Source organism: Lutjanus erythropterus, chromosome 13 (assembly GCF_056507025.1).
Source record: "Lutjanus erythropterus isolate fLutEry1 chromosome 13, fLutEry1.hap2, whole genome shotgun sequence".
NCBI lineage: Eukaryota > Metazoa > Chordata > Actinopteri > Lutjaniformes > Lutjanidae > Lutjanus > Lutjanus erythropterus.
Window position 1 is genome coordinate 37578814 of NC_139329.1, and position 17327 is coordinate 37596140.

The following is a 17327-nucleotide window of genomic DNA, read 5'->3' on the forward strand; positions in this document are numbered from 1 at the left end:
TTATTGGGTGCTACACTCCAAAACAACAGAAACATGTCATATTTGCATCCTGTTATCTCCACTGACATTCAATGGGGGCTTTTACTTACGTCATCTATGGTATAATAGTTTGGAGAATTGGCGCGACACACTGCTTTGAACAAACTCCTAATAATCAGAGAATGGAAACAAGCATTCATTCATGTTTTCTTTTGTCCATTTACCTGCAGCTAAGTTAAAATTTGTGATACTTTTGAATGGAAACATGGCTAAAGTGTGTAATTTCCATGTAGAAAAAAATATTTAGAGACATGACAAGTTGAAACACGATGAACTGCACACATGATGGCAGCTCTGCATTCAGCTGAGCAGTTTGTGATTAAAATCCAGTCTGAAACACGCCTGGTAAGAATTTTCAGGTCAAAAGATGTTAAAACTGAATTAAACAAAAATACATGTGAGTTACATATAACCATTGTTTCAGTAGCATTTAAATGACTGTATTTCACAGTGATGTGCAGACCTGCTTCACACTGGAAGAGTCACTGAAATGCTGTTGAAACAATATTTATGCGAAGTCTGATATCTTATCATAGACCTCTTAAAATGACCTAAATAATTCTTATTGGACATTTTCTTGATTATTTCCATTGAAAACAAAAGAGGAATCATTATATCATCTACAGAAATTCAATCCAAACTGTCTGATATTCAAACCTCCAGGAAACCAACCTAAAGTAAAACATCAATTTTCAAGCTGCTTTGTAGAAATCATCTAGCTGCCACTAGAGGTCAGAATAGCCGCATTTCCACCAAACGCTTGAGGTATAATACCTTGATTAATTTTGCAGTTGTTTGGTTCATAAAACGTCAGAAAATGTCAATCAGTGTTTCAACAAACGCTACGAGACATCCTCAAATGTCTTGTTTCATCCAAGACCTAAAAATGTTCAATTTAGTATTAAGGACTAAAGAAACCAGAAAATATTCACATTTGAGAAGCTGAACATGGTTTTGAGAAGCTGCAGCGTCACCTGAACACGGACAGCTCAGCGTTAACATTTTCATCTGCTCAGCTCGCGCGCACCGACGCTTTCCTGCAGTTCTTCGCAGTCTTTCGCTCAACCACACCCTTACGTCTTGTGTTCTTCCTTATTGGTTTTTGGTTGTTTATTACAACACGGAGAGAAACTTTGTTTGAGGAAAAGGCTGCTGAACTAAACAGGAGAGTTTGCAGAATCTTACATCAGAGTAAGATGTAAAAACATCTTTAAAAAACATCTTAAAATCACTGGAAGTCGACACCTTCTTAATCTGAGGATGAACCTGATTCATGACGTTATTTTGACCCAACAGTCACACAACTAAAACTTAACTTTCAAGTAAATATTCACACGAAACCACTTTAAGAATAACTGGTCCTTTAACATTTGGCTGCTGTATTTTCTGTTGACCTTTGACCTCTCACAGACCTGAGCACATCAGTGTTTAAAGCTCAACCCTTTATTTTTTCCCTATTTTTTAAAACTGTAAATCATTTGAATGTAAAACTCTACTCGTATACAATATTTCTGTATCAAAAAGCTACAAAGATGCTACATTCTTTGATTGTAATAATGGCAACATTTCTCCAGAAGCTGCACTGTTTACGTCTGTCCATCAGACTCCGGTTGCTCCTGCAGCTCAAGAGCTACTTCATCCCCGTTCAGTTCATTTCAAGAGGGAGAAATTAGTCTAGATTCAGTTTAAAAAAAAAAAAAAAAAAAAATCAAATAGCCCTTTAATCTCCACTGCAGAGAGCCGAACCTCGTCTGAACAGCCGGAGACAAAATCTGAGATGTCCTGCTGCCTCTCGTGGCGAGTAAAAAACATCCTTTGGCTACCTGCTCGATGTTTTTCATCTTGTTCTCCTGCTTCAAATCCTCGAGGACGCCTCCCTCAGAGCGTCTTGACTGGTGTTTCTTTTTACGTCCAGCGGTGGAGGAGCGACGACACGAGCAGAGAGGCAGAGAAGAGAGACAGCGACAGAGAGATGGCCGCCGCCCCGCCGCATTCCTTGGCATCTTCCTGTTGGACAATTTCAACAGGAGTACATTAGAATTATCATTGGCATTAGATGTATTTCTTTACTAATTACAAGTGTACAACATGATCTGTATTTTTCTTTCATAATTAAAGATGAAATCAGTAGATTTGTCAGTTGCTGTTTGTAAACACAACAGAAAAACAGTTCAAGTGTCTCATTTCTACTAAACAATAAATAAGTACAAAAGTTTTAGAGTTCTAGATGGATAACCAGCAGTACAGGTGAGAGGAAAAAATCTGGATTTTAAATTTTGAGTGAGCTGTCCCTTTAATGATTCACAGCATCATGTGTTCACTTTTTCACAGAGTTGTCTATGTTTGAAATAGTTGGCGTCTCAGTTCTCACCTTTGGGTGGTAGGCATGGCAGGACTCCGGACGCCGCCGCACCTTCTGGGATTTCATCCTGTTGCACTTGACTGTGGCGTTATGTTCACTGCCGTTAAGGAAAACAGACCGCTAGCATTGTTTGAACACGTTTGGGATTAACTCTGACACCATAACTGAGTCACAAGTTGCATCTAAACACAAGAAATCTGTCTGAATAAAATCACTGGTGCTGCTGAGAAAAATGATTTTGACTGAACTTTTTTTTACTGGTGTCCAGTCAAAATAGCTTTTTAAATTAAAAAAAAAATCTTATTTTAAAAAATAATAAATTCAGAACAATTTAAAATGTATTAATATTGTTAGATTTTACTAAATGTTTCTTGGCTGCAGCGTGATAATTAATGACACCAAAATGTTCAAAAGTAAAGATAAACACACTGGTGACACAGGGAGTTATAAACACTATGGTACTAGATAATGTAGGGAGTTGTTGTACCCTAAAGAGAAAAAAAATGTTAAATAAAACACTTTTGATTATTTTAGAGGAAAGAGACTGAATTTTATTATTTTGTTTCTGGTAATTTGACGCAGATAATATGTCGATAATATTGTTCTGTCTCAGCAGTAGATGTAAGCAGAGTATGACAGAACAGAAATCCCTCTGCAGACGGAGCTTTTCTGATCCATGTAAAATACAAAGCAAAAATGTAAAGACGTAAAGACGAACGATCTGACCAAAGAATAAGATTACAAATCTGACCAGACGTAACAAAAAGTTCTGAGGTTTGACACCCAGAGTAGAGTAGAAACATCTACTGTAGACAAACTCAGCACCCCCTGTGACCAGCAGAGGGCGGTGTTGTTGTTGTTGTTGTTGTTGTTGTTGTTGTTGTTGTTGTTGTGTGTCAGTAGGTGAAGGATATATTTGATCTCTTTGGGCTCCAGCAGGATGGATCCATACTGACGAGAACAGTCACAGTCGGCCTGAGTCACAACCAGAACCAGGTTACTGTCAGGAATCTGCTGCACCACAAACATCCTGGAACACAACAAGATATACAGCCAATCAATCAATCAATCAATCAATCAATCAATCAATCAATCAATCATCAACCAACCAATCAATCATCAACCAACCAGTCAGTCAATCATCAACCAATCAATCAATCAATCAATCATCAACCAACCAATCATCAACCAACCAATATATAGGTATATATATATATATATTGTATATATATATACAACCACTCCTTCTTTAACACTCATGAATTTTCAAACCATTTATATTTTTAATGAATCAAAAACAAACTGCTGAGTGACTGAAGTTTGTTTGAATGTCAGAGTTGATTTTAAGAAGTAAAGTTTGTTCTGTTACTGACATAAGAGCTGATTTAAGAACTTCAACGGCATCAAATCCATGTTGGTGCAGAAACTGAAGCTGGAAGGAGGAGGACGCATTTTACTGATAATATTTATAGATTATCAGCAGGACTGAATGATTTTGAAAAAAATATCTAATTGTGATTATTTTCATTGATACTATAACTGTGATATGATTTGTAATATTAGAGGTAATTATGTTTAAATCATTATTCTCATTTTCATTGAAAAATATTAAACGTCTGATTTTTGTGGCAGTCTTTAGCAAACAATGTAGAACTGCAATGATTTGTTGATTAATCAATTGATCAGTAGTCAACTATTAAATTACTAGACAACTATTCAGATAATTGATTCATCAGTTTGGATTTTTTTTTTTTTTTCAGCTCCTCAGATGTGAATCTCTTCTGTTTTTTCTTTACTCCTCTCTGACAGTAAACTGATTATCTTTGAGTTGTGGACAAAACAAGACATTTGAGGACGTCACCTTGGACTCTGACATCTTATGGACCAAACAGCTAATCTATTAATCATAAAAATGATTGACAGATGAATTGATAATGAAAATAATCGTTAGGTGCAGCCCTACAAAGATGTGATGTGTAGACCAGCACGTCTCTGCAGCAACATAATAATTTTACAAACAAAAATGTAGTTTAATTAAATACTGCAGCTCCTGTGATTTGAAAACTACAAATAAAATTTTGATTAATTGCTCAACCCTAATTTTTTTTTTTTTACTTCTGTAACGTTTTGAATGCAGCACTTGTAGTGGAGTGTTTCCACAGTGACTGAACACTTCACTTCTTCCACCACTGGTGTAAATACAGCGTGTGTGTGTGTGTGTGTGTGTGTGTGTGTGTGTGTGTGTGTGTCGTACTTCTGGCAGCGTCCACACTTGATGAGGCTGTTGGCTTCTCTGACAGACGAGTCGTACATGAAGCCAGGATACGCCGTGTCGCAGGGTATCAGAGGCTCCACCTTCTTCTGCTTATGACCTGACACACACACACACACACACACACACACACGCGCACACACACACACACACACACACACACACACACACACACACACACACACACACACACACACACACATTATTACACTCCTAATTTTAATCCAAAGTCATCTGGTGAATAAGAGACGATCATCAAAAGTTTTTCATCATCTCTCTGTTTCCGTGACGACATTTTCTCGTCATAAACACACACACACACACACACACACACACACACACACACACACACACACACACACACACACACACACAGATATATGCAGACATGTCGTACTCACTTGTGTGATAGCCAGCCTTGGCTGAATGAATGAAGATGGATCACACCCACATGATGATGATGATGATGATGGTGGTGGTGAAGATGAGGATGGAGGAGATGATGATGATGATGGTGAAGCCGCCATATTAAAAAAGAACGTTTGCAAAATGAGACACAAAACAGTGATGAAGCCATTGACTGTGTATAAAGATGGACGACATGACAGCTCTACAAAAGTGAAGCCAAAACATCTGGATCGCCCCCTGGCAGCTGGCTGCAGCACAGGTCATAAACCCCGCCCCCTCCATGTATGCAGATGGGACATGGGTCAAACTAAAAAAATCAAAGTACACGTCAAATAAATGTTTCTCAAAGATGGTTTCTGTCATTTTAGTTTCAGTTTGGTTTTGATGAGTTCTTTGATGATATAAAAGGAGGTTTCACAGAGAGATGTGTCATCCATCTTTATTTAAAGACAGTGATTCAGACTCTGAAGAACTGAACTCTCAATCACATGTTTGATGAAATTTATAACTGCTGAGATATGACGTTAAATGTTTGACCTGATGAAAAGTCACAGACACACTAAAGTTTTCACAGTTCACACTGAGGGGAACATGAAGGTCTGAACCAAATTTTCTAAACTTGACTTTACAGGCTCGTATTTGACCCTCACATCATTCTGCAGCAAACAGACATCAGATTTAAATTTCTTAAATTCTTTATTAAGTGGTATGCCAAAAAAAGCAGAGTATTAGTGACTATAACATATTTTGCTTAGAGTTACTGTTACACTGTTGTTACTTACAGCTCAGTCACCACATTTTTTTTTAAGAGTGAAATTGTCATATATGAACATGATTAGTTAAACACAGGTTTAAACATCCTCATTGTTCATTGTCAAATTTAATATATTCTTACTGTATTATTTTGTTTACACCTATTAATGTTTACATCCATGTTGTTGTTTACTGAGGTATATAAAGTGTGATGCCAGAAAATAAATGTGAGATTACTTTGTTTTTGTTTGTCTGTTTGTTTTGGACATACAGGGTTGGAGTGAAGGCAGAGGAATTATGCTTGTATGTTTATCAATAGATGCTGTTTATCGTAAACTCTCTGAAAATAAAAAGTCTCAGTCAGAACTTCTTACCGTCCACAAAATAATCAGAGTGCCAGAGACCACAGAGGTTAAAGTCCAGCAAGAACCTGACAGGAGACACAAACAGCTCGTTAAAAAGAACATTTAACACAGAAAAGTGTTTAAATATCCTGAGGCTCACACACAGGACTGAACTGTATCTGTGCAGAACACATCTGTTCTCTGAACAGCTGTGAACTCTGCAGGATTCAGTCACTCAAAGTCTCTTCCAGTCATCCAACAACTGATCTCTAGAAGAAGTCATTGGCTTCATTTTTTTGTGAAATTCCTCCCTTCTTCTCTCAGAGGTGGTGAATTTCATTTTGCATTTGGGCTCTTTGTTTGATTTATGCTTATTAAAAAACATTAAATGCAGCACACTGACTCATTAATATTAAATATATTCACAGGATATATTTCACATCCATTTAAGGTTTCAAACGGGCAAAGATCCAAACTCCCACTGCAGTTTTAACACCTCCTGCAGCTTCTCCACATGTATTCTCTGTGATATTACAGACTCGTGTCTGCCTTTACTAATTATAAAGACTAAATGAGTGTATATTTTTAAACATGCTCATAAACATACAGTCCTTGTTGATTTAAAGCACACAGCAACGTTCAGTAAGGACAAACTGACTCCTGAACAGAACGATCGATTCAACTCTTATTTATTCTTATTCTCATTTATAAACATGTTTTTTCTCTGAGTTTCGCCTTCAACCCGCTGTGACAAAGTGAAGTACAGGAAGCTAAGCAATGACGCTATGGATGAGGTCAGCAGCAACCAACCCCAACCAAACTATTCCTTTAATAAATAATACATTTAAAATAACAAAGTGTTTTGGAGGTCTAAAATCTTCACGTCACTTTAACATCCTGGATTAAAATCATCCTCTTTACATTTAGTTCCTGTCGCTGAAAAATTACTGACTGAAAAACAGCTGTTGACTTACATGAGTGCGTTGGAGAAGAACCATCTTATTAACGCTGCGATGCCGTAGAACGGCTGCAGGAGGAAAAAAGGAGAACCAGAAGTTAAAACAAGAACTGTGTGTTGAAGAAGCGTTGGATCAACTCTCCCACAAAGTAACTGCAGTGATGAGACTCACGCTGAGCAGAGGTCGGGCGCTGCTGGCGTGATGATGGCTGTTCTTACACATCGCCTGGTAGTCAAACAACGACACTCTGCAAACACACATCAGTGGAGAGAAAATAATTAAAATCCTTCTCGTTGTGGGTTTAATGTTTTCACGTGAACTGATATAAACCTCAATTTGAATGAAAAACTTTTTATTATTTTTCTGGCACCAACATCAGTTATCATCAGGGGTTAGTCGTACTTTTTGTACATTCCCATCTTGATCAGCGACGCCATGACAGACCCGTCCACCTCGCCGAAGAATCGACCGATCTGGAAAAACAAGAACGGAAACAAAGAACGTTTGTTTTTCCACTTCAGCAACAGAGACGCAGACAGGTGGACAGACAGTGGACAGACAGTGGACAGACAGTGGACAGACAGGTGGACAGACAGTGGACAGACAGTGGACAGACAGTGGAAAGACAGTGGACAGACAGTGGACAGACAGTGGACATCAGGTTGAACACCTGTTTTGAGCCAAAGGTTGAACAGTTTTTATTTCACATGAGAAATATCTGTTCTTCTTTTTCTTCCTCTGAACTCATTACATGTATTTGTGTTTATTACTGACCGTGTTCAGATTAAACAAACAGGATGATAATTTTATATTTTAGAGGTTCTGGAAGATGTTTTTTAATGGTAGACAGTAAGAGGCTGTTTCAAGTGTTCATGCTAAGCTAGGCTAAGGCTAAGACTAACCCTAGAGACTAATGCTAACAAAGAGACATGAAAATCAATAGAAATGTTTTCCACAAATATTACTTCAAATAACACTAGGACTGCAAACCAATGATTATTTTCATTATCTACTAATCTGCCGATTATTTTCACAATTAACTGATGAATTGTTTAGTTTATAAAATGTCTAAACTGCTCATCAAAATTTCCCAGAAGCCAAAGTCTCGTGTTCAAACTGCATCTTTTCTCCAACCAACAGTCCAAAAGCCACAGACTCTTTCATTACTGTTATAAATGACAAAAGAAAAGCAGCAAATCCTCCCGTTTAAGAAGCTGAAACCTGAAAATATTTGTCCTTCTGCTTGACAGATGACTGAAACAATGAATCCATTATCGAAATAGTTAGTAACTAATTTTCTTTCGATTAACTAACTGTTGCAGCTCTAAATAAGACACGTATGACAGTTCAAAAAACTATATTAATGAAACAGTCTCCACCTTCCTCTACTACTTTGACCACATTCGTCTTACTTGAATGTATTTTATTTTGTCTTTCTGATCAATAATGGTTTGATTTTTTGTTGCTGTGCTCCCCAGCTGCTGTGACAATTCAATTTTTCCTTGTTTTTCTTACCAGTATTTATTTCTGAATGCCAAAACAAAGAAACACTTCAATTTCACAAGAAGCTCTCACAAATATTAAACTGTTTCCAGCGCAGACATAGACAGAACTCCCCTGAAGAATAATGTCTGAAGTCATAAATTCAATTATTCTCACTGCAGTTTATCTACTTTCTGCAGCAGATTGTCCGTGTGAAGCCTCCTCCAGTCTGCTCCTTACAGAAAAGACTGAAAACACAACAGATGGATGTAAATAAAATAATAAAAGCTGTGGTCGTTGAGTACAAACACTGGAAGGTAACACCAGGACTGAAGCAGATGGTGTGAAGTGTTAAACTGTGATTTAAGGTCCTCTCTGTGCGTCTGCAGTGTGTCGCTCCTCTCTGGCCCTGAGCAGCAGCAGAGTCTCTGAATTATTCAGAGCGTTTTGTCTCAGCAGCTCTGTTCACGTTTACAAGCTGCTCTCTGCCCACACTTTATCTCCGTCTGGACGGGATTTTCCCAGCAGCCTCGGAGGACTCGCGGGTTGCTGAGCGTTAGCAGTCGGATGCTGCTTACACCGAAACCTGACCCCGTGTTTATCTGACAACAGCAGCGGCGAGAGGGCAAACCTGCTGGAATAAACAGAAAACTAGAGGGGCCGTAAAAGTGCCAGAGTCAAACTGAACGCCCCGGAGCTCTGCGGACGCACAGCAGCAAAACACGGTTCTGCTTTTAGTCTGGAGAAAGCTGCAGGCAGCAGAACTGTAGTATTACATTCAGCACTGCATTAGCACCATCAAAGTACAGCCATTAGTAAAGCATCATTAAATCAGAGATGGTCAGCCCCCGTGTTTAGTCAAGCTCGCTCCAAGGATTAAAGGATGGAAACGTCTGAACACTCTGGTCCACAGGAAAACATCTCAACAACTACTGGACAGACTGTTTTGAAATTTGGTTCAAACATCCATGAGGATGAATCCTAACATCTGTGATTCAACACTTACACTTGTTCAATATTTGCATCATGTGATGTGTAATATCAGGCTTCTGTTACATTTAATGTCATATTTTAATATCATGTGCGATATTACTTTTCATCATGTGCACTTTTCAATATCAGGGGTATATAATGTTCATTATCATGTACTATATGTGCAATATCATCTTTTCCTTTATGTTTAATGTTTTAATACGCTGTGCAATATTACTCTCAGTATCACAATCTTTCTTTATTATCATGTACAATTACATTCAAAATCATGTGCTCTCTTTACATTTATTATCTAGTGCAGGTCCCATAATTCAATGGTAAGTATGTGGTAATTACCAAGTAACAGATTTGAAATTTCTTAGAAATGACCTCCAGATTTGTGATAAGTATGTGATAATTTTCATCCTTACCATTAAATTTGTGGGTAAATTCAGAGAAATTTCAAATATGTTGCTTTGTAATTACCACCAACTACATGAAAATGGTAGTTGCTCATTATGAAATACTTAACTACAACTGTGTTTGAACACTATTGGAAAATGTAATTACACAATTTAAAAAAATATATGTAATATATATATACAAATACAAATATATGTCTAGCATTTTGAGCCTGACACAATGAGTCTGAGCTGGCCGCCGTACAGAGGATACAAACTTTTAATATTTTCTGTGGTAAAAATATAAGAAGAGTCAAGCTGTGTTTGATGTTTCTATCCATCCATTTTATTTTTGTTTTCTGCTGTGACTGACATTAATTTCAGGACATTATTGGACACAACAGGTCGTGTTTATCAGTCGAACCTGTTTGAGCCCTGAGGACGAACAGTGGAGTCCTGCAGCAGCTTCTCAGACAGGATCATTGATCAAACAGACATTTCCTCTGCATACGGCCGACTCGACCAGTAACAAGCCCTGCGTTTTGCACCGTCACCCTGCTCACTACACTTCCTCACTCTGACCTATTTATTTTAGTCAGCACTGACTTAATTTCCCTCCTGATTAAATATTTACCGTGCCCTGCAACGCTCTACGAGCTGCACCTTCACACCACGGCGGCTTTAACACCGGGGAGATTTCTGGGTGTTTCCACAAACTTCCTGTAAAGTCCAGAGCTCAGCAAAACATAGAGGAAGCACTTTATCATAATATCTGCTTAGTAAGGCCACTGGGAACGCAGCAGACATGCAAATAATGAAAAATGAGCTTCTACAGTAAATGATTCTTGCTTTAAGGTTACTCTACAGCAGAACATCCTGCTGCTGTCTGTAGAAGCTGTATTTCATGACAAATCTCATCACTGAGGTTCGCTTGTGTTAGAAGTTACAAAGAAAAAGAAAATTAAATAAAGACTTTAAGGTGATTAAGCTCTCCCCTCTGGCAGCCATAGTGGAGGTCTTTGGGTTTTAGCTGTTATTACTCAGATATGATTCATTTTCTTGAACTTATTATTCGTTCATCTTAAAAAAAATAATAATAATTCAGTTTCACAGCCTGAAACTGCTCTTTGTTGCATGTTGCATTGGCTGCTAAACTTAAACAAACATTGATTTGATATGAAATTACTTTTTTTTTTAATCAGTACTGTCCAAGTGCTTGGCAAAGAGTGATATTTGGCTGAAACAATGGCAGTTTCTCATCAGAAAAGACTGTCTGACAGCAAGTTAAAGCTGTGAAAATGTTCTAAATATAGCATACACTTCAAAAAATCTGAACTGTCCCTTTACAGTAAGTCCAGTGAACATGTACAGCCTGGTTACAGCCAGATGAAGGTGAGATTGAGAGAAAAAAAAAAAACGTGATGTTTTAAGGTTCCGAAAGGAATAAATAAAAGTAAAATCATTTTCTTCAGGAGTTGATTTGTCCTTAATTATCTTATAGCTGTATACTTTACACCAGCAGGACTGTGTGTTCATGAGCATGTTTAAAAATATACACTCATTTAGTCTTTATAATTAGTAAAGGCAGACACGAGTCTGTAATATCACAGAGAATACATGTGGAGAAGCTGCAGGAGGTGTTAAAACTGCAGTGGGAGTTTGGATCTTTGCCCGTTTGAAACCTTAAATGGATGTGAAATATATCCTGTGAATATATTTAATATTAATGAGTCAGTGTGCTGCATTTAATGTTTTTTAATAAGCATAAATCAAACAAAGAGCCCAAATGCAAAATGAAATTCACCACCTCTGAGAGAAGAAGGGAGGAATTTCACAAAAAAATGAAGCCAATGACTTCTTCTTAGAGATCAGTTGTTGGATGACTGGAAGAGACTTTGAGTGACTGAATCCTGCAGAGTTCACAGCTGTTCAGAGAACAGATGTGAACTCAGGATATTTCAGCACTTTTCTGTGTTAAATGTTCTTTTTGTCTTTAATAACGAGCTGTTTTGTCTCCTGTCAGGTTCTTGACATCTTGAATCTTTATTTCCCAACTGGGAAATAGTTTGTAAGGTCAACAGTTTGTTTAAATTACAGACTCTAGTTTTGAATTCTGAGTTTCTACACAACTTCATGTGCCACCAGCAGCATTTCAGAACTGGAGTGTTTTGCGTGACTTTTTTTCTTTATTTTTTTTTTTTGCTTTCACAGTGGATAAGTAGGCTTCATAGTTAAATCGTTTCTTTTTTGTCTGTTTTTATGATCTGGGGTCTGCATGTGGTCTTTTATTTTGAAAACTGATCAAATTCTTTACAGCAGTACAGTTTCTGACTTTCTGTCCAGTCTATCTGGTCTGTGCAGCTTTATGCAGCATCTGTCAAAAATAAAACTTGGTGCGTACACTCTGCGGAGCAGAACGGAGCAGAACGGAGAGCCGCTTCAGGGAAAGGCAGCAATCTGGAGGCCGCAGTGCAGTCGGAGCTCAAAGCAGCCGTGCAGTGAAATGAAGCAGAAAAGCTAAAGACAAGACGGGTTACTGAGTCTCATTAACATCAATTTGGATATAAATGATTCAGACTGTTTGCTCTACAGACACAACAAACAGTTTTCAGTTTTGTTTACATCCTGGTCAGACTGACACATTATTATATAACAGATAATTCTTCAGTCAGCAGCTCTGCATTAGGACTTCACATATATATTCATCCAGCTGCTCTGAGGTCCATTTGACCCTGACAGCATCACAGATGTCACAGTATGACAGCTAAACCTCATGTGGCCTCGCAGGTCCAGCTGCTGCTGCACAGCTGGCCGCCTCACGGTCACCGAGACCGTCCTGTAACACAAACATCACAGGTTCGACTCCCGATAACACGTCCTGAACCAAACAACAGGAGAGAAAGATTCAACTACTGGAATATAAGTAAACACGTCAGCAGAGGAAATGATGAGGGGCATGAACTGGGTGAGGCTGCTCAGCTGAGAGAGAGGCTGTGTGTGTGTGTGTGTGTGTGTGTGTGTGTGTGTGTGTGTGTGTGTGTGTGTGTGTTTATGGCAGCATGGTGGGCTCTGGATTAATCCTCAGTAATATGGCTCTTAACAGGCTGAGTTAATCCGGAGCTAACGAGCAGCTGTCAGATGGACAGCCGGCTCACAGGCTGCACGTCTCTACACACACAGACTCTTTTAACACGTACCTGCAAAGTACGGAAGCCCATTTGGGCCACGAAAAGAAACCAGAAGAAAGGTAAAACAAAGGTTCGTCATATTTATGTGAAAGAAAAACTCTGAGACACTAAAGAAACAATTTTGAATTATCTAGTTAGTCTAGTTAGTCAAGTCAGTAAGTCAGTTATATATTCTTAATTATATTACATTCATTTCTAAGTCAAAATTATAACAAACTCAGTCAAGATTATGAGATAATACATGGGAAATTAGACTTTCTAAAAGCCTTTGCAGACCAGACATTATTTTTCTTGAGTTCAGTTTGCACATTAATATTTTTCAGACCTGTATGCGACCAATAAGCTTTCACATCAACCGCAGAACTTCACTGAGCCTTGAACTGAGCGGCGAAACTCACCGCTTTCTTATTTTTGCTTTTCTCCTCGGTAAGAGAACATTTCACGAGTGGTCAAGGGCACTTTTACCAAGATCAGAGAAAAACATCTTGTTTTCACAGTCCACTAAGAGTTTGTCTCAGGCGAGGAAACATGAGTTTAAAGAATATTATATATTTATAATTACATGTACAATTATAGTAATTATTGTTTATATATAACTATTATAATTATAATTACATTATCTACAGTAATGAAAAAAATATCCAGTGTTCCACCTGTTAACAGTAAAGGGCATCACATTTTCTAAGTCTCTCTCTTTCCTGTTTCACAGATTTGCTGCTTTTATCTATTTCATATCATCTTATGCTGAATATTTTAAGGATTTTAGACTGTTGGACTGACAAAATAAGCAATTTGAAGACATCTGTGGAGCTCATATACTGACATAATGCAATAAAAAGTTCTCAGGTAAGTCAAAAATTGATATTAATAATATTATATTTAATGCATAACACTGTAAATTTTAAATAAAAGGTAAAAAAAAATATGAGTCTTTTCTTCTAAGCTTCAATCAGTGGGTAAAAAATAACAAAAAGCTTTTCATTTTCTTTTTCTCAATCAGAGACACATATGTAAACGCCGCATTCGTCATCTGTCGATGTCACCGCCATGTTGTAGGTCAAAACTGACCTGTGAACAAACACATGTAAACGGGGAGAAAAAAAACGCTCTAATGTGTAGTTCTTAACCAGTCAGTGGTGTTTTATTCAAGGGTTCATGATCTAAGAAAAAAAAAAATCGTTGTTTTCTTTCTAATTTCTCCACATAAATTAGTGGGTGTGGCCTTCGATAATAAGACAGTTGACCACGCCTCCCAGTTTATGATCAGGTGGGATTCATCATTCAGCACACCTGGGTGGGAGAAAATTTGAGTGGTTTGGAACATTAATACAATAAAAAAAAAAGGAAGAAAGTCGTTTCTTATCTTCAGTAACAAGGTCTTAATGTCTGTACAGAGACACCGCCGATGACTTTTTTTTTTTTTTTTTGGTGCTTTGAGCTCCACAAACCGAGCGCCGTCTAGTTCAATTACACTGAAGCGAAGGCCGACATCTCTGCAGATGAAATCTCAAAAACTCAGCAACTCACACCAAAACTATCTGGATCAATAAACAGCACTACAGGAAAAATATCTGCTTTTGATTTGGAGGTAAACTACTCTTTTAAGCTCCGCCCACACTGAGATGAGGTCAGCAGCTGCTATATTTCGTTGCTAATGCACCCCCGCCCCCCACCACACACACACACACAGATTAAGACCAAAACTGTCCTGAAATCCTGTGAGCCGTCCAGATGTTGTTTATGAGCACACTAAAAATAAAAAAAAGTCACCTTCTGACTCTGACACCAGACTCATCCTGATTGTTAATCAACCTTCTGACCTGAAGGTCAAACCAAACAGACCAACATGTTCCCATTTCATTAACAGAGGACTTAATGATCTAATCTGCAGTTGTTGCTTTTTTAAATCACGTTTTCCAAATCTTTTCTCACTCAGACTGGTCAGAGTCAGGTGAGTTCGGAGATCTTACCTCGTTCCTCTCTTTGGACAGCAGGATGAAGCCGTTGTTGTCGACCAGGAAACAGTTCAGATCCTGAACAGGAAACAGAATGAGGAAGTGTGTGTTCAGGTTTTTCAACATAAAAGGGCTGATGTTTGGTGATGAGCAGGTGGGATACTTACAACACTCTCACAGCTGAGAGGACACACGCCTTCGATGACTGAACACTGAGACAAAGAGACAAAGAAGAGTCAGGGTCAAAGGTCATCAGGAGGAGCTGCTTTACAGTCCAGATTAACACCAGAACAAGGTGAAGGTAATCTCCAGGAAATAAATGTTTCTATGAGTTGTATTCTTGTCAGAGAAACATCCAGAGGAAGATCTTCTTGACCAAATTGTGAAAAATGATTACAACTTCAAACCAGCAGAAACTGGATTCATGAATCTGATAAATACAAAAATATGACCTCTAATTTTCACTATTATATATTTAAACTTCAGTGACCAGGATGTGATGCTTGTGAAGATTATGATCTGTTTTTTATCCCATTCATTACTTAATCAACAAAACTTAAAGGAATAGTTCAGATCATTTGAACTGAGGTCCTTCTCCTTAGTCAGTGTTACCAACAGTCGATGGTGGTCGACTCGCCCCCAGTTTGGAGACTCAGAAGGAGCAGAATGTGTTTAAATGTGCACTATATTTAGAATATTTTCACAGTTTAATTTTTTTCTAAATGTAGAGCACACTTAAACTGACACTTAAGTTTTTAGGTGTCTGAAATACATTATCCTGCTGACCGTGTCCACAGCAGGACATTTCTTATCTTCTTACAACAGAACTCCTGCTGCTTCTTCACCTCCTGCAGGTAAAACACTGACTATAGATAAGAACCTCAAACTTCAAAAAATCCAAACTATCTGTTTAAAAATGTCAGAAAATTGATGGGGATGAATCAGTGCCAACATCCACTGCCAAAAATGACTCTAACATTTTGGAAAATAATAATAATAATAAAAAAAGTGTAAATACAACACAAGCTTTAAATCAATAATCAATGATCAATGTTTACTTACATCTGTGTCGCTGGGCTGGAGGCAGCAGGGTGAAGAGTCGAGGAAAAAAACAGAAAAGATAACTGTATGAAAATCATTAAACTGACAGAAATATTTTAACATCATGATATTTTAAAAATGACTTCTTGTTTCGTGCAGCAGATTCAAGATTTGAAACAAAAATATTCTCACAATCTGGCTATTATATTATAATTATAGTTTTACCATAATTCATTTTGTGAAGTATTTAATATATGTATCTTTATTGATATGTGAGGATATTTTTATCTTTCAGTTGGCGGGGGATTGGCTGTGTTGTTGTGCATTAGTCTCCTTTTTTAACATCCTTTGTTTGTCGATGGCTTGTAAATCATTGTGAACTGGATTTGATTTGTTTGAAAAGTTCTATATAAATAAATCTGGACTGATTGATGAAGATCACTCTGCTAAAATAAAGCAGTGTAAGAAAGGAAGATTTCTTTTTGGCCATAAAAACTTAATTTGCACTCTTTGTAAAAACAAAAAACAAATCCAAATTAGTTTTCCAGTGTTTTCATTTTTGTTCTATTTTTACAGTCGGGGCACGGAGCTGGATTTAAGGATTTAATTTTGTTTAAATGGTCACAGAGATGTTCAACTTTTGTAAAATGTGGTTGTGTTTCAGAATATCTTCTGTTTTTCCTCAGGCAGTAAAACAAATGTAACAGGCCACAAATACAGATGATAAATATACAGAAGTCCTGTTTAAAGATAAAGCTCAGACACAAAACTAGACAGAACAGACTTTTAATGTGAGATAAGTACATCCAGAATACAAACTGCTCAGTGGCTCAGAGACGCAGCCTCGCTTCAGATTAACTTCTAGCTTGCAAAAATATGATATAAAGCTCAGAAAGTGTAAAAGAGTGGCGACAAGATGTAAATGTGGTCTGCAGGAGACTGTGAAGTCGGCCGAGCTAATGTCAGCAGTGAATATATTAAAGCAGCCCGCCACAGCTGTCAGATCTCATTAATAATGTTATCTGCACCATCAACCTCTACAGGACATCTGCACACGTTCAGCTGCAGCGCTGCTCCACTGAACTGCAGGAGACGTTCACAAGGTCAAAGACCTGAGGAGGCTGAGTGAGAGAGACGGTGTGGATGCTGTC

General features: G+C 37.8%; 1 protein-coding gene across 1 annotated transcript in view; it reads right to left on the minus strand.

Annotated features, from left to right (window-relative positions):
- Positions 1-1738: 1738 nt before the first annotated feature.
- The window catches only part of LOC146317078 (voltage-dependent calcium channel subunit alpha-2/delta-4-like), a 79252-nt gene continuing 63663 nt past the window's right edge, over positions 1739-17327 (minus strand). Inside the window, exons 29-39 of the mRNA XM_084733730.1 lie at positions 16198-16212; positions 15303-15347; positions 15151-15213; positions 7540-7610; positions 7309-7384; positions 7153-7205; positions 6209-6264; positions 4656-4773; positions 3316-3431; positions 2411-2493; positions 1739-2046 (exon numbers count right to left, since the gene is read on the minus strand). Of these exons, the coding sequence (XP_084589856.1) occupies positions 1945-2046; positions 2411-2493; positions 3316-3431; positions 4656-4773; positions 6209-6264; positions 7153-7205; positions 7309-7384; positions 7540-7610; positions 15151-15213; positions 15303-15347; positions 16198-16212 (798 nt within the window). The 3' untranslated portion in view covers positions 1739-1944. The remainder of the gene's footprint in view (positions 2047-2410; positions 2494-3315; positions 3432-4655; positions 4774-6208; positions 6265-7152; positions 7206-7308; positions 7385-7539; positions 7611-15150; positions 15214-15302; positions 15348-16197; positions 16213-17327) is intronic.